The sequence below is a fragment of the Sminthopsis crassicaudata genome, chromosome 3, assembly GCF_048593235.1.
Source record: "Sminthopsis crassicaudata isolate SCR6 chromosome 3, ASM4859323v1, whole genome shotgun sequence".
In the NCBI taxonomy this organism is placed as follows: domain Eukaryota; kingdom Metazoa; phylum Chordata; class Mammalia; order Dasyuromorphia; family Dasyuridae; genus Sminthopsis; species Sminthopsis crassicaudata.
In genome coordinates this window covers 336,483,649-336,508,805 of record NC_133619.1, presented here as the reverse complement: position 1 = coordinate 336,508,805, position 25,157 = coordinate 336,483,649, and the positions used below count along the sequence as shown (strand labels likewise).

Sequence of the window (25,157 nt, the reverse complement as noted above, 5' to 3'; positions counted from 1 at the left end):
CTCCCATATTTATTTAATTTTTTTTTTTTTTTGCCTCAATTTCTACTATCCTTAATCACTAAATGCATGTAGCTTCTCAAATTGAGATCTGTTGAAGACCTTAGCTTAAAAAATCAAGGTCTCCTACTGCATCCAAGGCCATTTTTAGTTGTCCTGATCTCTGGGCCCCTGGAACCAGATGGCTCTAGAGGGTAAAGTGAGGCAGGTGTCCCCTCCCTCCCTCCCTTAAATCCAATTCACTAGCAGGTCATGGTATCACCTCCCTCATGTCAGGGTCCTCTTTGATATCTAAGGACAAACCACCAGCAAGATAATTCTGACTTTCATTTCCCCATCGTCCCCCTATGTGGCTTTTGTCCCTATCACTTTGAACTTTCTTTCTCCAGGGTTTCCAAAGCCTCATAATTCCCAAAACTATAACCTTTCTAAATATAGCATTTAATAACAGAGCCCACCTCTTTCCCATGGCATTTCCCTCTCCTGATTCTTTCCTTACCTAACAACTTCTCCCACTGATTCACCTTCTCCTCCTGTTCCTTCCACACACTTGGTCCCTAAAACCTCTCTAATATTGTCTCCCTTAACAATCTCATATAAACCAACTCTGATCTCCCCCATTTGAAGCAATCACTTGAATAGTACCTCCAAGTCATTCTGTATAAAACTGAGTAAGGGGGACATCAATCAAGAAAACTTTAAAAAGTAATTTTCCCAGAAACTTTTTTCTAACACTTAAAGAACTCTTAATTACTACTGAGGACTTTATAATCTCAAACCACTTTGAATAATTCCTAACTATATCAGGTAGTTGATGATACTGCTAAAGTAAGACAATATCAATGAACAAAAAATAGTGAAATTGTCTTGATTTTTCCATAATGAAAGACGCTCCTAATTTCCCACTATATAGAAAGAATTAGACTTTTAACTTTTACAGTCTCATTTTAATATAATACCAACTTGCTTTTCAATTACCTTTCTACCAGAAAGCTCCAATTGCCCTAGATTTGGCTTTCAGTGTGTGTGTGTGCGTGGGCACATGCTCAAACAAGGTGCAAAAGACTCTCCTTAACAAAACTTGAGGCAGAATAAGAACACTCTGATTTTCACTCAACCTTCAATATTACATTCTTCTACAGCGGTAAAACGAGCATAATACTTGCATAATTGTGAGACTCGGACAAAGTTATGTAAAATACTCAAATGTAGAATACTCAGTAATTCTTAAAGCCTTATATGAAGATAATCTATTATACTATGAATACCATCTTGGCAGCAATGAAAAAGAATAAGATTGCCAATTCCTTGAACATTGTAACAGTTTATTTTAATATTTTATACAGCTAGTATTGGTCTCCAATAAATTATATCAAGTTATAAGTGAAGGCTCTTTACTTTTCCTGGTTTCCCTTCCCCTATTACCCCAAGTGTACTTTGTTGAAATTGCAAATGGGATACTGGGATATTTAAAACTCCTTCAAGGTAGGGTCTACCATGCGATATATTGACAATTAGTGATTGTAAGTTCGCTGTGCACCAACTATGCATCTCTATTGTCCCAATAGTACCTATAAAACTCAGGGGCAAACAAATATTAAAGAGATGTATCAACTTTTACAAATAAAATATTCATGAAAAGTTCTTGGAATTGGCTGTATTCTTTAATGAAAATGTGGCAAGTAATAGGGGAACTTATATTCTTCAAACTAGAATCAATTTAAATGAGGCCAATTCTCTCCTTTTTATGTAAATTATTATTATTTTTTTAATATTGCTGTAGCAGCTATCCTAACACTCACACTCACAACCCCACTGTATTCAATTTTAATAGGGTGTTTAAAAATTTCTTCTATGGATACATATGCAACAAAAGAAGATCTTCAACAGGTATCCCCTTTCCAAGCAATATTCTAAAAGATGAAATATTTTAAAATCTTTCAAAGGGCAGTATGTAAAATACCTTTGTTCTGGGGTTGATTTCTACCACTCTTTCAGATGATTATCTAGTATTACAAACATAATTCTCCAGAAGACACCCAAGAATCCCAGCCAGCTGCCTGCTGTACCATATACCCTGATTTTATTAGATCTAAAAACAAACATACACACAGCAATAGCCTAAGAGGCACAAAGATTCCACTTCTCCCTTAAAGCAAGCTCTTAACACAAAGACAAATTTGAAATCACACAATTCATGTTTTAACACAGAAAAATTATGTAATTGGCTTCTATTCCAATTACTCCACCCCCAACATTTCGGTCCATATGTTGAACATTAGCAATTCCAAGGGCACATCATATAAAAAACTACTTCTCCATGAAGTCATATATTTAGGCAGGGTTAAACCTTGGAATCAGTTACAAAAGCCTTCAGAATATTGCCAGACTGAAGCTTTCAGGGAATACTTGACAAGTCCTGGGTGGCCAATTATTTTCTATTTTCTTAACCTCTATGTTGGGTTCAGAACTGGTAAAAATTCCTATCACCCAAGAGAATAACTATTATTTTGGTAACTCATCAGTGGCTTAGCTGCTTGCATGGTACAAACATGGCAGACTATTAAAAAGATATCCAACAGTCTCTACAGTATTAAAAGTACAAAACAAAAGGGAAAAGTAATCCAATAATCCTTTTCCTAAGGCCAATTTATTATACTAATATAGGTCTTGTCAAGAGCAAATATAATTGTATGTGCCAATGAGATACTTTTTTTTTCTTGGAAGGCCAAGATATGGGGTCAAATATCACATGAATGTATATTGAGGATATTTTTAGATCGTCCTTATTGATATTAACATGTAACCAAAAATAGACTGACCTTCCTTCACTTTTCAACAGAAAGGAAATTTTCAGCTAAAAGATCTGAGGTGTCGGGACAGCTAAGTGGCGCAGTGGATAGAGCACCAGCCTTGAATTCAGGAGGACCAGAGTTCAAATCTGGTCTCAGACATTAACACTTCCCAGCTGTGTGACCCTGGGTAAGTCACTTAACCCCAGCCTCAAAAAAAAAAAAAAAGATCTGAGATGTTGTCACCATCATTTTGGACTATGAAAACAATACAATAGCTATTGAAATTATAAGTCAAATATTATACAAAATGAATCAACACAGCACCTCTCTGGAAATTCCATTTTAAAAGCTATCTAGTTGTCTCAAAAGTTGTTCTAATTTGTACCATGTAGTGGTTTTTCTTTTAAGAAATTAAACCAGAACAAAGCAACTCTTTGTTCTTTTGGGGTTTTTTTTACAGTTTTTTTTACATGTACTATATATACAATTTTTAAAATAGCTGCACAATTTTTTCTCTGTTAGAGAAGTGCAGTCCAGGCAGACCATGCTTCTCAGTATATTAAAAATATTAAATAAAATCCAACCAGCTTCATTCTCTAATAGCCAGGTTGGCTGAAAAGGGATAGGGGAGTTGGGAGTGTGAGGGAGAGGAGAACAGGCAGTTGTAAAATGGATCAGTCTCTCTACACAAAAACACTACTTACAAATCTCAAAGTTACCTCCTTATCTTATCCCTGTCACAGTATCTCGGAAATCTCACCTTAAACATTTGAGATCACACATTGCTAACTTTGAGATGAAATCTGTTGTAACATGCACATATTAACTGCCCACTCAACCAACTGCAACCCTGAGGATTTTTCTGGCCTGGTTGAAAGAGGAAACAAAGACAATCCCTGTTGTGGAGCTGCTTCTCCACTTTACAACTCCATGGGTTTCCCGAGACATTTCTTGGACAAGCATGCACGGCAGTGTCATCTCATGATTCCACTCTCCACAAGCAGATTTCTCCTCTATTCCTGGATCCCAATAAAGCCACTGTCATCCATCCAATGGTTTCCCCAGATAAACCAAAGTCACTTCTGTGTTGCCATACACAGCAGACACTGCTGGGTACAAGCAGACCTTTGGCAGTCCTCTAAAGGCAACCCCTAGGAACTCATAGCCACGTTCAAAAGCTAAAGTCTTATCTTCCATGTCTAGGATGACTCGAATCCTTTCTCCTATCTGTAAACAAAAAGAAAAAAAGGAAAAGTTAGAAGAAAAGCCACAAAAGGCTAGCTAGAAGACAATGAAACAGAATCTAGAAAGTTGACAAGAAAACCAAGAATATAAATATATAACTAATATAAGGAAATTAGAAGTTTCTTAAACTAAGCTAAGGAGCATTTTGTTCCAAATCAGTTGTGTATGTACATGTATTAGAAATTAGAAAACTATGTGTATATAAGTAAAATATATATGTTTATGTGTGTAATAGATACATATAATGCATAATAAACACACAGAGCCAATTCCTCTACTATGATTAATAATAGTAACTGACTATTTAGACAATATTTTAAAATCTACAAATTACTTTACTTCCATGGAGCTCCATATGATAAGCAGAAGTTATATTGCCCCCATTTTACAAATAATAGGAACTGAGAAATTAAGTGACCTACCCATGGCCAGACAGCCAGAGAGGTGGGATCTGAACCCAATTGTTACATTAGTGTTATCTCTTTACTCAGACTACTTCGATTTTTCTTATCTCTATATGTAGTTCCCTTTCTCCCTCCCCCCCTTCAAAAAAGAATATAAGGTCTTTAAGGAAGAACATTTTCATTGTTTTGTTTTTGTATTACAAGTAAAATTCTCAATGTTTGCTGAAGTGAATTTAACTTTTTTATTCAAGGTGAATAAGGGCAGTGACTTATCATGTACTTTTGTTATAAATGTATGAGGCAGAAGCAGAGTTGAAAGATGTGCCCAATTCAGCCACCACAGACCATATATTCTCTATTTGAAGGGATATTTTCCTGGGAAGCAACTACAGGATATAGGATAATTTGGCAAAAACTGAAAACTAAAAATGTAGTTAATATTAAAGTTTTAAAAAATTATCTCTACCTGAAACGCTAATGCATTTCCAGCTTTTGTTTACCATAAAAGGATAAAGCTAGCTACAACTAGAGAATGTACTTAAACATCTCTTTGGCCTAAAGCAGCAACAATGCTTGTTAAATTATTCTAGAAGTATAATATAACCAAGTATTTTCTCACTTCAAAAATTAATGGAAGAAAAAAAAAGACAAAGAATAACCAAAGAGACACTAATGTTGATTATCAAGATAACATCACCCCATCTTGTCTTTGGATGCCATCTTTTCTAACACATTTCCAAATTTTTTTCTTTTATTAAAAATACTGATTTTACTGCTTGACATCCTTCTCCAGAGTCACCCTGTATTCTGAGGATTTCAAGGATTTCTCTAAGAAAAATCCAGATAAATTGCAGGCTTTGTGATATTTTTATTGTAGTTTTAAACTCTAAGCTGGTGATCCTCAGATTCTGAATATTCTATTAACAGAAATAGGGTACTTTTAACTACTATCTATATCCCCTATAAAGTCTAGTATGGGTGGGAAAAAGTTGGTGCAAGGTCCTTGTTGGATTACCTTGATAACAAACATTAGTGTTGCTTTGAAGGAATTCAGATATTCTCTCCACTAGTAGAAATCACCCCAACTTCTCTCACTATATTCTCAAAGGCAGAAAGATACTATGGAAAGAACACTAAATTTAAAAGCAGAGAATGTGGCTTAAACTCTAGTTCTTTATAGACTAACTCTGTAAAGTTAGCAAAGTAAGGAGCAAAGACTCCTTATCTGTTAAATGAAGGAACTAGAACTAATGATCCCTAAAATTACTTTTAACTACAGATCTATATATAATCCTATGTGAATTAAATTGCTAAGGAACACCTGCAACAAATCCTTAGGGAATGTGAAGATTCAGTAATGAAGTAAAAAGGAGATATGATCACCTTAAGGATATGCTAGGCCCACAGCTTTTGTCATCCACAACTTTTCTTGTGTGATTCCAGGGTGTGCCAATAGCAGGCAAGGCCCAGTTTCTCACCTGATATTTTGGTGCATTATTGCACTGTGGAAAAACTGCCATTGACTTCCCCATTATGTAGTAGGTTATTGTCCACTAGGTTCCAGCCCCAGCTCTGGTCGTCACTGCCCAACAATGCCACATAACCCTGACACTGCATTGGGGCCCGTTTTGTGGCAATTCCAATCACAGCCACAGTGCCCAGAGGGCCTTCCCACCAGACTTCCCAAGCATGACGGCCCCTCACTGAAACCAATCTTGGGTCCTTGCACCATCAGTGCTCTGGGCGATGGGATTCCGATGTAAAGTAAATCCATTCTTCTTAATGTAGACATTTCTGGAACAGTCATTGGTGCTGAAGGCATGTTGGAAGGCACGTACCTAGAAATGGTGAGACAGAAGTCCAAAAATATAGAAAATTAGCCCTCATATATTAAAAATCACCTGAATCTCAAGTTCCATATATGCCTATATGTCTTAAATTAAAAAACATAAATTTTTATTTTTTTTTCCAGCTTTTTAGCTGAAGATTCTTAGATAGGCAACAAAAAGCATTAAACTGTATTGTAAAAATTCAGCCAAATTGTTTTCTGGTTAGTTAAGTGAAATTTCCAAAGAAGGAACAAGTCAAGCTGTTTGCTCATACTGAACCAACTAAAAGTCCCATGAATTGTTTTTAAAGCCTCCTCATCCCACAATTCTATGAATAACTTTCTGAATATAAATACAAGCTTTTATACTGATTACAAATAAAACCTTTTATATTATCTCTTTTAAATGTTATTAACCTCTGCCTGCCCTAAATACTTTTAAAATTCCAATTTTATGCCAGTAACATGCTACCTATGTCTTTCACTTTTATCATAACTGCCAAATTGATAAACAGCCTTTTCCCTATCATTGATAATATACTGGGGTACAGGACAAAGTCCTACATTATGCCAATGAAGACCTCACTTGGCATTACCAAACCACACTTAAGGTATGTTCATTAATTAGTTGTCCACATATCTATATTATTATTTATCTATTATTATTATTTATAACATTTCTCCAATCTTTTACATAAGAAAAAGGTCAACAAGAACAGTCAAATGCCTTGCTGAAATCAAAATATCCAATGTCTACAGCACTTTCCAATGTGCTTTTGCAAAAAGAAGAAAATAAAGTTCAATTTAAGTTGACTTTTTTTAGTAAATCCATGCTGATTCCTATTGATCACCACTTTCTTTTCAAAGAAAAGAAAGCTCAAAGATCACTGGAGTAATAAATTCTATGATGTTAAAGAATATGCACATCAAATTTATCAACTGCTAGTTTATCAACTTTTTTGCCCTTAAAAAAAAAAGTTATTTGTCCAGCTTCAGTTCCTCTTCCATGACCCCATGATTCTCAAATATTATTAACAATGGTTTTACAACTATATATACAAGTTTGGGTTTGTTTTTTTTAAAGCTATTTCCATAATGTAATATGCCTGAGCCTAAAGATAAAGTGATATAAAGAATACAGTCATTTCTTTCACTACCTTATTACTTATTTGGGGCTTTAATTGACCTTTATTGATGTTTATTCTGTGTTTTCTAGCCAAATATCTATCTCTTTGAAGAAAATGGAAGCAAATTTAAGTTTAGTTATCTGTTAAAATATACCATATGGCCTCCAAGTAGTGAGCTTATACCAGGTTCAGTATCATTTTTCTTGTTTCATTTTCATCATGTTACACCATAGAGCTCAGAACTGTCTGTTATATCAAAGCTAGATTCTTTAAATTAACTAATATTCAACACCTACGATTTCATCTGATTTTATATTACTACTGCATAGATCCTCAACTCTAGCCCAGTCAACTGGCTTCTAATCCTTCATACATGACTTATTCCCATTGTCAGGTATTCTTAAAACAGAAACAGACATGTTATCTTCCTCTTAGCCACACTGTTGTTGAAAACAGACCTTTAAGTAACTCTAAAATTTATGAAAAATTTAATAACCACAAATTCAGCAGCACTGCCCTTGGTCCTCCACCTTCTTGACTGATATTACTCATACAATGAGCCATAATCACAGACATCTTGTAAAGTAATCCATCCTCCAGATAGATAGCATCTAAACACAATCATTAGAACTTACAAAGTAAAGCTCAAAGGGAGACTGCCAATGACATGCCAAAGTCAGGTGGACTTATCAAAACTTAAAAAAAAAAAAAGTAGCCACTTTGTATAAGCTGTATCTACTTATCTTACTTTAGTAATTCCATTCTTTGGTTTCTGTGTTGTTGTTTTTTTTTTTAAATATGAGCAAGTCAATCAGGATGCCAAAATATTAAAACAAAGAGGCCTATGGATGGTACCTATTGATATGGTTAACCATCATATTAAGCTTTAAAGAATATGCCATTTACCTACCACTATCTTACCATTTCTGTGGTTCTACTATATACAATATAGACTGTCAGCTATATCTGTTTTTTTCTAGATTGTCAGTAAAAGTGAAGTTTTCCTATAAAAACTCATCTGTTCAGTAAAACAAATTTCATAGGCATGTTTTTACCTCTCATTGCAAAAGTGCTCAAACATGAGACAGAACAGTATAGTGGAAAGTTCAGCTCAGAAATACAGTTCTCCTGCCTACATCCCGGACCAAACTCCTCCTCTTCTCCCCAAAACAGCTCTTCCTGACAAATTCTATCACAATCAATGGCTCCATCTTCTTATATCTAATATCTAGGCATAAAATCTTGGTATCATCTTTGAACTTCACACTTTATATCCAAGCACCCCATTAGGGGTTTTCCTGGCAAAGAAAATGGAATATTTTGCCAATAACAACAACAAAGAGAAACTAAAAATGGGCTGGAGAATAGATCTTAGAGGAAAAACTTAGTGTAACCCACTTGTTTAAAAAAAAAAAAGAATCCAAAAAATGAGTGACATGCCAAAAGGGTCACTGAATTAGTTATAGGTAGAACCAAGATTAAAACTCAGGACTCTTTCCACTACACTAAGTTATCATCCTCTTCTATCCACACTATCCTTTCCGTCTTCAAAAATGAAGATACTACCTCACCACATTATGCCAGGTCACCATAACAGACTTATAGATGGCTCTTCTAAATCCTTCTCAAATTAAACTATCTTTGCCACTACTTCCTTCATATCACCTCCCCACTCAAAAACCCTCAAGAGCTGCCTCTTCTTCCAGTTTCACATTTAAACTTCTTTGCCTCTCCATGTCCCCTATAACCTGTGTCCACCCTACATATTCATTAATGCTCTTAGGGGCAATTAGGTGGCACGGTGAATAGAGCTAGGTCTGGAGTCGGGAATACCTGATTTCAAATCCATTCTGACACTCATTAGTTGTGTGATCCTGGGCAAGTCACTTAACTTGTTTGCCTCCACTTTCTCAAATGTAAAATGGTGATAGTAATAGCACCTACCTCCCAGGGTTGTTGTGAGGATCGAAGGGTTGGCACAGTGCCTGACACACAGTAGGTCTTATATAAATGTTAACCATTATTAATTACCAAACATGCCTATGCATTTTAGTCACACAAGACCTCCCACCTATTCCACCTAAATTATGTGCACAGAGATACTTGAGTAGCTTCCCTTCTATTAACATACTCAAATCTTACCAATGCTTCAAAAAAGTAGCTAACATTACATCTCCACAAAGTCCAACTATTCCTGCCTTAGCTCTCTCTCTTCTCCAAATACTTAGATTGTAAAGTTCTAGAGAAAGTACAGAACTCCTTTTCACTTCTGTACATTGCATAATATAAAAAAATTGACTAACTATATTTTCCTAATCTCCTTCATTCTTATAACTCTAAAGAAAAAAGTTTTAAGCAGAAAAAAATGTAATTTTACTTCTATGCCATACCATTCCAGCTCTCTGAAAATTTTCCATAGTAGTGGCCCCACTAGCTCGACAAAGGCTGATCCTAAAAACTCAATAGAATATGACAGACTAATGATGAAATATTGGTGAAATATTCAAGGATTAGTTATATTTGATAACACCATAAAAGCCAGATATCCTAAATATGAGCCATACCTTTTCACTTAGATTAATATAAAAAAATGAAACAATGAAGTCAGGGCATTTTACCAGGTTTGGTAAAAACTGATTAAGCAAAACTTGGTCAGCTGTAAAAGCTGAATTAAAAACATTTTTTTAAAAAACGACTTCTTCCTGAATTCAAGAACTGTGTCTGTCCAAAAAACACTTAAATTTTTTTACTGATAAAAACTTTCTAGTAGCTAAGGTACACCTCACAAACTCATGACATGTCCCATTCGAAGTCCACAGAAGCTATATCTGTTACTGGAAAAAACTGCAAATACTGAGGATTTGAATTGGTAATATCATTTAGATCGTAAGTAGAGAGATCAAACAGTTTAACGTCACTGAATTGGTTCCAAATGTTTTTTAAATGAAGTTTGAATTGAATTAAATCTTAAGAGGCTAGATAGCCTAGATTCAGTAAACTGTTTATTAAAGGGGAGTTATTCATGTAAGGGACTGCCTGTCATCTAGGGAAGGGGGTTGAAGGGAAGGAAGGGAAAATTCGGAACAGAAGGGAGTGCAAGAGATAATGTAAAAAATTAACCATGCATATATTCTGTCAAAAAAAAAAGTTTAAAATAAATAAAGTTTTAACATTATAAAATAAAATAAAGGGGAGTTATTAAAATAGTGATTTGGAAGATGTTTTATAGCTCCTACACAAAGAAATTTTAATTTTATATCCCGGTCCCACAGACATGACTGATATTTATGAACAAAGTCCTAGCCCTAGTATCTATTATTTGCTCTAACTGAACCCATTCCTAGCTCCTCCCAATTGTTTACTCTGTGCAGGGAGTATTTCCCAGGCGGCCTCACCACACACCACCATCACTAGAGAATTGCTATTTCCTTCTATGACTAAGATGCAGAGATCCTTGGACAAACACTGATTCGGAGCAGGTACGGAGGAAAAAGACAACTGAAGAACTACAACTATCAAGTGGGGCTCAGAGCACTGGAGGGAGGAAAAGTGCCGTGGGACGGGGCTTGCAAGCGAGGAGGGCGCTTGGGCACCTCTGCAATTGGGAGTAATACATAACAAGTTCTTAGGTCAGAACAACAAAGCCCTATTTGTGGCAGGAAGACTGGGAAAGCGAGGCTTCGGGGGAGTTTGGGAGTGACTGCACGTGCCCCAGTAGGAGAATGAAACATGGGGATAAAATGAGGGAGCCGTTCCCAGCCCCAGAAGGAGAAGAGGAGATGGGTGCAAGGAGAGTGGGGTTAGGGTGGGGTGACTGTTCAGCGGAAGAACAAGAGTTGAGGAGAAGAGGGCAAGTACCCAATGGAAGAACAAGGGATGGGGGGGGGGGGGAGCGAGCCCAGTGAAAGAACAAGGACGGGAGAAAGGGGGAGCGAGAGCAATAATCCATTCAGTGAAAGAGCGAGGACGGGGAGTTGGGGGGGGGTACGACCGCAACTGCCCTGGTGGGCGAACAAGAGATGGGACGAGGGGGATGCGGAGCTACAGGGAAGCCGGTGCTCTGGGGGAGAAGGGAAGGGCGACGGGCCGGACTGGCTGTGGTCGGGCTGGGGGCGCCGAGGGAGGGCCGCCGGCGGCGCTCACCTTGGCCTTGTAGCTGGGCAGGTTGCAGAGGATGTCGGTGCGCAGCGCCTCCTCGGCCAGGCTGCGGGCACACAGGCTCCGCCACACCTCGCTGTTCTCGTCGCCGTGCAGGCAGCGGTACCAGTGCTTGCACACGAGCGCGCAGCTCCGCAGCTCCGCCAGCTCCAAGTACGAGAACACCAGCTCCAGCACCCGGCTCGGCAGCCGGCCCCCGGCCCCCGGCGACCCCGAGCCTCCGCCGCCCGCCCCGCCTCCGCTAGCGCCCGGGGCCGCCACCGCCACAGCCGCCGGGGGCGCCGCCGGAGCCGCCATCGCCGCCCCCAAGCTGCCCGGGGACCGCCACGACCGCCTCCCGCCTTCTCTGCTCTAGAGGCCGAGTCCGGCTCGGAGGCAGGAGCGGTTCCCTCTCCGGCCCCACCGACCGCCTCGCCGAACCCCCGCCTCCGCCCCGCCCGCATTGGGGCGTCCGCCGGCCCCGCCCCACTATGGGCAACGGACGCTGCGTCCGCGCGGTCGCCTCGACAGTCCCGCCACCCCCCTTCCTTCCCTTCTCCCGAGCCTTCTCTCCGGCTCCTCGCGCTGGGCGCAAGCGCGGTAACGGTCCGGATCGCGCTGCCGCTCAGCGGCGCGCCTGCGGTTCCGCCATGCCGTTTGAGGGCACGAGGCGAGGACGTCAGTGCTTGGATAGGCTCCTCTTGGACCCGGATGTGACTGTTCCGGAGACAACGGACAACTAGGAGCCCATCCCTGGTGGGTCGGTTGAGGATTGGGCGCTGGGCCATGAGATCATCAGCAGGCGCCGGGAAAGCCAGGTGTTCGGACAGGTAACGGCTGGGGCAGTTCGGGACTCGCTGCTTTGTGGGGGCTTCTGGCTTCTCCGGCCCTATGGGCTGTAGCTTTTGTTGTCGGGAATTATTTCTTAAGTCCGGGGCTACTTGCTGTAGTCCCTGGATCCGCCTGAGCTTGGGCTCCGCCGCCCGTGAGCCGGCCTCTTCTCTGCCCCTAGTGAAGGCCAGGTCCCCGCAGGGGACGCCTCGTTTGCTTAACAATTTCGTGAAATATGGTGTAGGGGTACTTGGATCTGGAAGGATCTTAGAAATAAGTTGGTTTCCCTGTGTGTGTGGGGGTGTTACTCAAGACTCGTTCCGTGAGCTCTTGTTGGGTTTTTAAGATTTTTTTCTTTTCTTTTTTTTTTTTTTTTTTACACAGTGTAAAGAACCATTTAGAGACCTTTTCTTTAGGCCACCTTAGTTATTAAAGAACTTTTTCAGTTCCCAAACTTCTTTTAATAAGTTAGTGAAATACCTTATAACCCCGAGAAATAAAGAATTCTAGAAACCCTTTGGTGCGATTTTATATATATATATATATATATATATATATATATATAATTGAAGCATCCTATTTAGGTTATATATACTGTATTTGCATATGGTACCTCTTGTACCTATTTATATATAGTGTGTACATAACCTATATAGGATACTATAATTATAATAATATTATCTCTAATCCTGGGAGTAAGGGAGAACTTTGCCGAAGTAAAGTTTGATATGCAGTCTTTGAATATTTTCTTTTGTTGATTTTTTTCCTCCGTGTCTCATTAAATAATCCTAGATCTTTTTTTTTTTTTTTTTTTTTTTTTTAAACTTGATTAAGTTGTGATCATTTGGAACCTTATAGGCTGGTTCCTTTTTTACCCTTTCTGTAGAGAAGATTAAATTAAGGATCATTACTAGCAAAGAAAGAGTTGGCCAATGTTTCATTGCCACATGGAGAATTTCCTCCTTTTCCCCCCAAATCTTGTACTCTAGGGATTGTGTACCCATGCTTAGAAAACTATTCTAATTCTCTTCTTTGGTAAATCCTACAGAAAAGCAAAATGGTGAATATTCCTCCTTGGGTTTTTGAGAACCCGAATTCCTTATGGCTCAAATGAATGGGGGCTAAAGGTCCCCATTAGGGCACTTATGGAGAGATGCCCAGAATCCATAATAAAATACTTCTCCAACATGATCCAAAATCCCATTGCCTTTGTGTAATTGGATCTCAGGTGTTAAGGGGTGAGCTGTTTGTAATATTTTTAACCTTATCAGGACTTGATCTTGATCTTGGTTTAGAAGGAAGGATTGAGAGAAGTGTTTTCTCCCAAGGGATTGGTTCTAAGAGAGAGAAGTGATGCCAGAAGACAACTATTTCCCACTTTACAAAATGATTTCATCACTGGAAGTGTGGGGAGCTTGTTGGAATGTTGCCCCATTCTAAGCAATCCTCTCCCACTGTGACAAGAACAGAAATTACCATGGTGGTGCCTCATTTCTGAAATATCAAAATTTGACTTAATTCAGAGAGAATAAAATTCATTAAGCAAATATTTATTGAGTCCTTACCTTTTTCCTTACCATTGTCCCCCTCTCCCCAATTCTGATTAGTTTTATTAATACTGGTGAAAATTGCATTTGGGTGTTTCCCAAACACTAATGAATAATTCCCCTTGATTCTACTGGAAACAAATTTTAGGGACATGGAGGTCAGTTATTAGTCCAGGATAATCTTCTGTCCATTAAATATTGGTTGACCCAATAATGACCCACCCATGATGAGTGAAAATTCATGCTTTTCTTTCCTTGGCAGTGAATTTGCTGCTAGCTTGACACACCCATTGTAGGTCCCCATTTTATTTTTTTTGACTAGATTGAGTGGGCAATTTTAACCTCACCCCTATGATTCATAGAATTAACTGTGAAACCTGTTTTTCTCCAGGACTGAAAGTTTAAGGAAGGCTGTCACTAAATGTTCCTAATTTAGGGTACCAGATTATTTTTGCTTGTTCCTGTCAGGAAATATTTATAGAAAGTTCATTTGGCTTTAGTTAGGATATTTTGTTAAAACTAAAATGCCAACTTACTAATTTTCTAAAATTGATAATCTAAAAACTGCAGCTTCAACGCTTAAGTTGATCCTTTTCAGAGAAATTTTGATTTTAGGCTAAATGTAACTTCTCAATTCTAAATAAACATACAATATAGAGCTTTTTGGTGATCCTTGAAAATGTTTATCTAGAAAAGTTGACAATCTTATGGATACTATAACCTGTACTACGAAAAGACCTGAAAAATAGCTTAACTGCTACAAGTTGTCATTTCAAAGGTTCTTGACAGAGAATTTCTTAGCTATACCTCTCTTTGAATATTTAGCACCAAAAATGTTGAATTCTTTATATTTTTTCTGTCTAAGTCATTTCATTTCCTGAATTCTCCTTGGTTTTATTTGCTTCAATCCCTACTTGGTCAGCAACTCCTCCCAATAATAATTTGCTCTTCTGCTGCTCTTATTACTATTTTTACGTTGTTGACTTTGTAAAAATTATTGCATTTTATTATGAAGAAAAGCACTGGGGCTTCTATTTTAAGTTTATTTTGATGATTTAACTTTCAAGATCCCCACACATTTAATTAATTGCTAAGTCCTAATATTTCTATCTCAATAATATATTTCACATCTGTCATTTTAGCTTCTGTTACAGCAGTTGATCAAGCTCCCATTTCTTCTCAACTAGATTTTAAAATTTTTCTCTTTCCAGTTTACTCTTTATCCCAACTGAGTAAAAAAAACTTCCTACTACATTACTATGACTAGGGCTCTTCTAGATCTAGTTTTTCTAAAGTTATCCTTCTAATAGCCTCCAAGTTTACAAATTTTGCTTCATCCTTTATTTTCACATGCAAAAAATGAGACCAAAAAAAAATTTTTTTTTTGCTCAGCTGCTAAATTCTTTAATTAAGTTTAGAAAACAATGTTAGGGATTCATTTCTCTGTGACCTTGGATTAAATTCATATGTTATCTTAAAGCAAAAATAACTTTAATAGTGTAATATTATCATATTCCAAGCAACACTAAAGACAGGGCCCTGATCCAGAATGACTTAGTATTTCTAAGACTTAGGCAAACAACGTACTTTGAAAAGTTACACTTTGGGGAATTGTAGATTGTGAGACCTTATCATTTAAGCAAAAGTAAGATGATAAAGTTAAAAAGGAGACCTATATTCTGATCGTATCTCTCTGTCATTTAATATCATTGCTTTTAGAATTGGAAGAAACCTGAAGAGAAAAAGAGAGGCTTATATGAGATGCCCAAAACTACATACACATAAGTGGCAGAGCAAAAATTGTAACTCTTTGACCATTCCAGATCCATTGCTATTTAGCTATGTAATTTTGAACAGGTTGCTTAGTATCTCTATACATTTTTTTCCCAATTGCTTCATTTGTAAAATAAGGAAAAGACCGACATATCCACCTTGCTATGTTCTTTTAAAGAATAGATCTAGGCAAAAACATTTTGAAAAGCATACAGCACAATACAATAGTAAAAAATTGTTAGATGTTTTTTGTCCAATTTACTCAGGTATTTCTGTTTCAAATTATATTGAATTACATTTGTTGCATTTTGTTTGGCTTTTTAAACTATTTTTCCCCTTTTTTACATTTGGATTAGACATTAAAATGCTATATTTGTCAACTACATTAAGTTCTTAAAGAAAATGTAAGATTTCCATTTTTTTTTCTCCTTCATAGACAATTCTGAACTATTATGGCAGTCAAATGGACTGGTGGACATTCTTCTCCTATTCTGTGCTTGGATGCAAATAAAGAAGGGCTGGTGGCTTCAGGGGCAGAAGGTGGTGATCTCATAATGTGGAGTCAAGAAGGGATTTCATTAGGACAGATACAATTCAAAGGGACTGATGATGTTACTTGTGTCAGATTCTCCCCTACTTGTCCAAACAAACTGTATGCATCTCATGGCGAAGTTATTAGCATTCTGGATATCAGATCCTTCAAAGGCTCCATTGACAGTTTCCACGTGAATGAAGAGGAAATCAATTGTCTTTCATTGAATGAAACGGAAAACTTCCTAGCTTCTGCAGATGACTCTGGAACAATCAAAATCTTAGAACTGGAAAACAAACGGGTTAGCCGATCCCTGAGGAAACATTCAAACATCTGTTCTTCTGTTGCTTTTCGGCCTCAAAGACCCCAGAGCCTATTGTCATGTGGACTAGACATGCAGGTGATTTTTGCAAATCAGTACTTGAGTAATTATTAAACCAATTATTGCTTACCACAATAGTGGTAATAGTGATTTGAGCTAAAGATCTTTACATTCTACTATACTTTGACTTTCCTTACCTATTGATGAATTATAAATTTTCTCTCCTTGTCATTATACTGGTAAAGAATCATCCCCCAGATGTAGGGATTTAATTATTTGGCTTTGAGTTTGTGCCGATGGAAAAAAAGGATTGAAAACAACATTATCACACACCACTTATCACTCGAGGAGCTAGAAGTGGGCTGAATCACTTATGTTTTATCATAGAATTGTGAAAAGTAATAATTCCACTGTTATCTTTTGGTTACAGCTAGAGTTAAAAATAATCCTATGCAAAAAGCTGGAGATGGTGAATCTAGAAAAAGATGTGACTGAGATGTGATGATTGTCTCCAAATATTTGAAGAGCTATCACACAACAGAGAAAATGTACTTATTTCCTGATACTTCAGAAGTAGGAACAATTGGAGATAGTTTTTAACTCAGTAAAGAAAGAATCTTGACAACTCTAGCTGGCTAAAGGATCTGTGACATCCACCCCTGGGGACAGTTAAATAAAGACTAGAGACCCAGCTTGTTTGGGATTCAGTAGAAAAGGCTTTTAGACAATGAGATTGGACTAGGGTCAGAATTTCAAAGGAGGTCCATGGCAAACTAAGTCAAAATGTTATTGGAGAAACATTTAATAACAACATAGATATTGTTAATTTGTGATCTTCTAAGTCAATATAGCCTGTAAGAATTTTTCTATTTGAGCTCAATACTACTGGACTAGATGACCTCAAGGTTCCTTTCAACTTTTTAAGTCTATGAATTAAGTCCCTTCAACTCTGATTCTGGTAATACCATTAAATCCCTTGAGTTTTATTCAAGATGTATATGAACTTCATATGTTGTTCATCTCCAGTGTTGAAAAAAATGCCTACATGGTCATGTAGAAGGACTTCATATACCAAAGTTTATGTATTTATATAAGCAGCTACCACTGTGAAGCCATTCTTTTTCATTTCCTCTCTACTACTTCTCCCAGCAATTCTGGACTTTATTTTTCCCTTTATTCTTTCCTTCCTTCCTTCCTCAGGTATCATACTTTTACCGGTTATTTCAGGTTTTACCTACAACATTTCTTTCTTAGGGACCATGCCTTAAACCCAAATCACTCTGATGCTCATTGACCAGTAGTAGGTCCCAGGTCAAGCCCTACTTGGTCACAATTTAGGTCCTGATAATATGCAAAAAGCTGAAGATAGTGAATCTAGAAAAAGATTTGACTGAGATGTGATGATTGTAAATAGCAGTTGTTTTTCTTTTGGCTAGAAACCCTGAGAGTCTTTCCCTCTCAGACTTTGATATATTTCTCTCTCTCTCTCTCTCTCTCTCTCTCTCTCTCTCTCTCTCTCTCTCTCTCTCTCTCTCTCTCTCTCTCTCTCTTAAAAAAGGCCATTTGTTTCCTCATTTAATCCAATTCATTTCATGTTACAACAAAGGACAAACAATAAGTTAGACTAAGAATACCAGTGATCATATATGCTTTAAAATTTACAAAACCCCATACACAAGTTAGCACATTTGCACCATTATTACCTTACATTTCTACCTCTTGTTTTACTTACAGAGCTTTCTCTAGTTGCTCAATTCTCTGCCACTAGATCTAGTATAAGTTCAGGGAATGGTTAGACTATAGGCCACGAACCAAACATGGGTTTAGTAACTTTCTATTTCGGGACTTAAATGGTTGATACCCTCTTGAAGTTTTCCTTCAAGCCATGAGCTTATCCAGTATAGCTTCTGAAAAGGCAGACAATATGTCTTGTACAGTGAGTTATTTTCTTTTCTGAGAAAGTCTTTAAGCAATAGCATCAAGAGGATTTTTACAAATTGACACATCTTTGTCTCTTACTAAAGAAATTATACTAAGGTACAACTGTACATTTTACTTTACTTTTTGATTTGCATTGCCCAAGATATGTCCTGAATTCACTGAAAGGGTCAAGATTTTTTAGGACCAAAGTGGGATTAAAGTCCTTGAAAGCTTAGAAATACCAAATATCTCTTTAACTGAAATTTCAAGTATTTTTCTTATCTCTCACTTATAAACCTTTTATTATAAAAGTGGGTATGTCTGGAGAAAGAGATAAAGATACCCCTATAGGGAGGCGTGGGTGAGAGAGAATTATGCCCCCAGTGGTTCTTTTGGTAGAACTAGTATCAGAAATTATATTTTAAGAGGGGACATATTTAACTAAAATGAATTCCTAAATGATAGAATTTGTAAGGGAAATGGATTGGTTTCAGGGAGCTGGACAGGGAGTGGCATATCTTGTATTTCTTGCCTATTCTAGGTAAACTTCATGTCAAAAGAGATATTAGCAATTTATCAACCCTCTTATGAGAGTTGCCAATCTGCCAAAGAAGATCTAGCCCAGCTCTTTTGTCATTTCTCCTTCCTTTTTTGTATGTACCTTCCCTGGACCTAAAACTTCCTAAATTGTTTTTATCTTTAGCAAAGATATGCTGCCTTTCTTTATGCTCTGTCTCCCTATTTTCACTCCCTCACCACCCCCCCAAAAAAGTCCCATATCCTAATTTCAGACACAAAGTGGTTTGCCCAGGAATTTGAATGTGCCAGCCTTTCAACATTGGGGGGAGGGGTTAAAGGGTATGACAGAGAAAAAAAGGAGTGTTCAGGTAAAGCAGGAATGGTTTGAGAATCCAGAATAATTGGTAATGACTATGGAGATTCAGGCCAGCCATTGTTGAAAGTATCTTACGACACTGAGAACACATTTGAGTGATTTGAGGGAAACATGAATTTGATTAAGCAGCTGAAAATACTTTGTGGGTATCTGCTAAGGGGGAAAGTTGGCTGGGCACTGGGGAGGGTAAATATGAAAGAAAATGCAGGAACCTGGAGAGTGTAGAAAAGATCTAGATTATATCCAAATTGCCTTTTAGCAGTTTAGTTTCAAATTTTTTTACTTCTCAATTCCTTTGGTCTCATTTAATTTTGGTGTTTAATCATTTTGGATTCCTTAATATTTCCTTGATCTCAATATATTTTTGTTTCATAATTGTCTGCTACTAGTAAAATCTTAAGTCTGCACCTAAGTGGATTTTCAGCATAATGCTTTACAAAAAGAAGCACAGGTTTAGGAGAGACATTTGGTAGATAGAAGATATCACAATTCTTGAGAATGGGTTTATGAAAATGACCTTAACATAGTAAGAGAAGACCTCATTGATGGCATCAAATCCATCTATTCAGAAACTTAGAAAACAAATTTATGCATGTCTAGGTGTCCAATATAATTCATGGAAAATAGTAACATTTTTAAAATAAGGCTTTAACAGTACCTCTCTTAATTTAAGGAGGGAGGGAAAATCTTGATGTTTTCACTTTTATACAGGAGAAGAAATAAATGATTCAAATACAAAATTCTTGCCAAAAGCTTAGTAACTTTAATTTAAGTGGGTTTAAATTGTTTTTTATAGATTTTTTATAGATTTTAGTTAGCACCTAACATCAACTTAGAAAGAAGCAGGGAGACCCAACAAGGGATACCATCAGGAAGCCTCAGGTCCTTTAGTCCTGACTGTAGCAATAAGGAATTGACAGTGATCCTAACTCCATGCTTTTGGAAATTCCTAAATTGGATTGTGAGTCATAGTTGATTGAATCAGCTCTGGATTATGGCAACTCCCAGTTGAGAACCCCAGAAGTGTTTTTATTGGGGGGGAAAGGTCCTCCCTCAAGTCTGTCTAATTAGTTTTCTTCTATTGAAGTCACAAGCAACAAATTGCCAATCAGGTAGGAAACTATCTGTCCAGACTAGATTGTTCCAAGTATAGAATTTAAAGACCAGGGGAAGGACAAAAGGTTAGTCAGGTTATCTGAAGTTATCTAAAATTACAAAAAGTTATTTTTTTAAAAAGTTAGGTATTTAGGAAATAAACATGCTGTAAAAGACTAGGCTAGAAAAACCAAGCTATAGCAAGAATATCCAAAATCATGATTATTTGGATAATTGTCTATTCCCAACATAGACCATTGTCTGTTACTAAAGTACACAATGCCAGATTTTACCTAGTGATCAATCAAATCAAGTATTTATTGAATATTATGTATCGGGCACTGTGTTAAGTAATGAAAATAAACAGATCCTACCCTGAAGGATCTTAAATCCTAATGGGGTAAGCAACATGTACATAAATGTACATACAAGATACATAGAGAGTATGGCAAGAGCACCAAAATAGGATTAAAAACCCTTTTTATTATCCATTACAATATGGTAGTCATTTTCAAGAAATACTGTCTAAAAATATTATCTGGAAGGTTAAACTATTACTGAGATAGATAATTGGAAATCATTCAGATTCTCTCCTTGGAATATCATACATAATTTGCCACAAGACTTTTAATTAGATTCTAATTAAGAGGAAAGTCCATATTGTGTATTGTGTGGATCTGTTGTGAAAAATTTACAAAATCATATGGACACTATACTGGTGCAGGAAATTCACTGATAATATCATGGATCCATTAAGTATCAGAGAATTATCATACTGGCTTATGTAGTAGATGGGATTTGATGCCATTGATGTGGTCTTTTACATGTTCAGGCCATTTTCATAAACTCATTCTCGAAAATTGTGACATCTTGTATCTACCAAATGTTCCTCCTAAAAATGTAGTAGTTAAGTATTTTAATCCTTAGAGCAAATGAATGAAATATTAAATGCTTGCTATATGCAAAACACTATGAACTGGGAACACAAAAAAGAAATATGACAGATTCTGTGTTCAAGGAGCTCACATTCTAATGATTGGGAGAGATAACACATGGGGAAAGTTCAGACTGTAAGTCAAATGGAAAGGCCCTATTGTCCATGGTGGGGTGCAGCAACAAAGCAGATGGTAATGCTGCTTCTTTAATGTTGTTTTCATTGATTAAATCATATCAGTTTCGGATATAGAAGTATTTGATAGTGCCAAGGAGTTGGATGGCAAAAATTTTCTATTCTGAGTCTCCAGTAGCTAAGACACTATTAGTCTTCAGTCTTCTTACCAGGATGATGATAGCTGAGAAGATGGCTTGATGAGCTGGGAGCATTGCTGTTCCCAAGGTTTCAGATCATGAAGGTCTGAGGGGAAATGCAATTCATGGTGGTGATGATGGTGATTTGACTTGACTTGGAAATGCAATTCATGGTGGTGATGATGGTGATTTGACTTGTCTCTTTCTCAGGGTGCCTTGCTGTTCAGCTTTGACTGGCTTGCTTTCCCTGAGATTGTCAATTAATAAGTTGGTAGGAATGACTAGCCCTTCTCCATGCAAGTTGATTTCACAGCTTGTGAGTTCTGGTGGTCTGGGGGTACAGACCACCAAACCTCGATGCTTTTTTGCTAGGGTACTGCCATTCCTAGAGTTTGCTTACTCTCTCTTTCATCTCAGTGGGATCAGCTACCATCCTCAAATTTTGTTCAGATATGATTGTTGATTTAATTAGATAAATAACTGTCTAAATTTGATTGCTGAGCAAAATGTCTGAACTATCTGTTGTGTGTAGAAGAATGACAAGCAGCAGTCTAACATAATGAAGACTGTTTTGAATCAGGAAGCCTGTGCTCACAGACTAGTCAGATGAACGTTTTAGAGCTAATTCCTTACCCATAAACTTAGGATAATATTTGTTCTGCCTACTTCCTGGGATCGTAGGGAGGAAAGTCCCTTGCAAACTCTAAAGGGCTATCAAAAATGTAAGTGATTATTATACATGACTTTTAACTTTTATTTGAAGGTAATGCTGTGGAATCTACAGAAAGCGCGGCCACTGTGGATGGTAAACTTACAGGAGGATGAAACAGAAGAGATGGGAGAACAAGCATCTGGTCAACTCTTTAATCCTGCCTTAGTTCACTCTCTTTCCGTGGCATCTTGTGGAAATGTTTTTAGTTGTGGTGCTGAAGATGGTAAAGTTCGAATTTTTAGAGTGTTGGGGGTCAAATGTGAACAGGAACTAGCACTTAAGGGCCATACATTGGGAGTGTCACAGGTTCACTTTCTTCCAGATTCCTATTGGCTGCTCACTGGAGGGAATGATGGAAAGGTTATGTTATGGGATGTGAGCAGCAAAGTTAGGAAAAAACAGAAGAGTCCTATAAAATTCATCCACAAGAAAAAAATTAAAACATCAGTCTATCCCAAACAAAAAAGAAATGATGATGTTTTAGGAATAGATGAAACAAGTACTGAACTCTTACCAAAGCTGACTGTTGAACATGGGGAAAAAGTGAACTGGCTCTCCTACACCAAGATAAAGGGGTCTGGACAGATACTTGTTGCTGATCAGAGTAGTTGTATATCTGTGTATCCCCTAAATGACTTCTAAATTCAATAAAGAAACCATTTAAAATCCATTTTTGGGGGTAGAAAAATCTGTCGTCTTTGGTTCAATATTTTAAAACTTTCACTCTATCCTCAAGTTCTGACCCCAACAGGTACTTAAGTTCCCCACCCTAGGACCTTGCACTCTGCATATCTAGCCCAGGCTACACCCAGTACACTCTGCTGCCATTTTTATATCTATGTTATTCCTAAACCAAAGTTACTCACCATTCTCTTTCTCTGTTATTTTCAATTAGAATGTCAGCTCCTTAAAGGCAGAGTCTTTTTTTTTAATATACCAGTTTTATTCTCAATACTTCTCACATCTACATCCCTTAATGTTTTTTATTTATTATGAACCAAGCATAATGCTTGGGAAGTAGATATTTTAATAAACAATTTATTGACTAAAGAATGCAGAATTCCTTGTTCTTCATTTAAATAATAATTGGGGACATGCAAATCTACCATCAAGACTGTAGAAAACTTAAGGAAAAGAAGTGTTTGCCCAATATGTTTGTGGAAGCAAATTAATGATATAACCAGGATTGGGTCCCACAGTCCTTTTGCCCATCTGAAGTTAATCACAAGGCCATGTGACTTCACAAATGACAAAACCCAAGAAAACCTTAGAGGTCTCTATCCCAAATAAATATGATTAGTCTTGTTATTGTTCAGTCATATCCTCTTTGTGATCTTTTATTTGGGGTTTTCTTGGCAGAGATATTGGAGCGGTTTGGCATTTCCCTTAACAGATCATTTGTAGATGAGGAAACTGAGGCATACTGGGTGAAGTGACTTGCTCAGAGTCACAGAGCTAAAAAGTGTCTGAGACCAAATTTGATCTCGAGTCTTCCTGACTAAAAGCCCTATGCCACCTCACTGCTAAGATTACTTTTAAGCATTATTTTTTAGTAGTTATTGAGTACTCTGGATATACAGGTGCTGAACAGCACAAAGTCATATCCCTTTTGTGACCTATTGCTGGAAGTTTGAGAATGTCCACTTCTGGTATGAGTATACAAGAAAATTGTAAACACTATTAGATAAAAAATATCTATTCATCTAATTTCCCAATTCAAATCATACTACAGACTAGTAAAGTACTGAAATCCTTTATTGCTATGGTTAAGTAATTTGACCACCACAGCTTCAGAATGGCTGTTCAGAGAAAAGAACTGGAATCTGGGTCTAGGGAGGAATAGAATGTAAGGATAAAATGGTAATATTTCGAGTTTATAGGACATGATAACTAAGGACCTTGGGTAACAGAATTTTTAGTGGACTGGTAAAATTTTATCACAGAATGCTATGTTATGCTGATTTAATCTACCTCTGCCCTTCAGTACACTGACATCTTCATCCAAAATGGTCATTAAATAGTGGTTTTACTTTTTATTCCCAGAATATCGGGAGTTGTTGAGCTGGGAGATGAAATTTGGCCTTGCTTGGATTTTGTAATTTTCCAGAGGGAAAAAATATGACAATTCATTAAAAAATTACTCCACAGAATAACATTTAGCCTGACAAAGTCATAGCGGAATTCTTTCAAATTTTGCAGGAACAAATAACCCTAATATTATCTACATGAATAGAAAAAAAAAAGTATTATTATCTTTGATTAAGCAAATAAGTTGTTTTAAAACCAGTTAAAGATGATAATAAAAACAAATTGTAGGCTTTTTAATAAAGATGCAGATACTATATAAAACTATCAAAAAAAAAAAATATATATATATATATTTGCTGAGGTAATTGGGGCTAAGTGACTTGCCCAGAGTCATATAGCTAGGAAGTGTTGAATGTCTGAGACCAGATTTGAACTCAAGTCTTCCTGATTTCAGGGCTGGTATTCTATCCATTGCATCACTTAGCTGCCCCCAGAGTAATATATTTTTTAAAGGACAGCCAAGTGGCACAGTAGATATGGAGTCTTGGGCCTTAGTCAAGAGTCATCTTCCTGTTCAATATATATCTAGGATATTTTTATTAAAAATTATGATTAAAGCTATTCCTGGCAGCTAAATAGCATAGTGGATAATACTGGAGTCACAAAGATCTGAATTCAAATTTTGCCTCAGATACTTATTGGCTGGCTAACCCTGGGCAAG

General features: G+C 37.2%; 3 protein-coding genes across 3 annotated transcripts in view; 1 reads left to right on the top strand and 2 right to left on the bottom strand.

Annotated features, from left to right (window-relative positions):
* LOC141561646 (uncharacterized) overlaps positions 1-25,157 on the bottom strand; it is a 612,565-nt gene that overhangs the window by 352,191 nt on the left and 235,217 nt on the right. The window lies entirely within an intron of this gene.
* Positions 1,302-11,860, bottom strand: FBXO45 (F-box protein 45). Its single transcript, XM_074301529.1, is given in 5 exon segments — positions 1,302-4,019; positions 5,920-5,952; positions 5,954-6,142; positions 6,145-6,279; positions 11,540-11,860. Coding segments are annotated over 5 exon segments (855 nt in total). The 5' UTR covers positions 11,852-11,860; the 3' UTR covers positions 1,302-3,833.
* WDR53 (WD repeat domain 53) lies at positions 12,213-23,078 on the top strand. Its single transcript, XM_074301528.1, has 3 exons — positions 12,213-12,363; positions 16,121-16,616; positions 22,460-23,078. Exons 2-3 carry the CDS (start codon positions 16,137-16,139, stop codon positions 23,048-23,050), a joined length of 1,071 nt encoding a protein of 356 aa, XP_074157629.1. The 5' UTR covers positions 12,213-12,363; positions 16,121-16,136; the 3' UTR covers positions 23,051-23,078.

Bases quoted from the DNA above. Each gene is read 5' to 3' on its own strand.
- WDR53 (XM_074301528.1), top strand. From the start codon at position 16,137: ATGGCAGTCAAATGGACTGGTGGACATTCTTCTCCTATTCTGTGCTTG. The intron at 16,617-22,459 runs GTGATTTTTGCA...TTTTATTTGAAG, and splicing joins CATGTGGACTAGACATGCAG to GTAATGCTGTGGAATCTACA.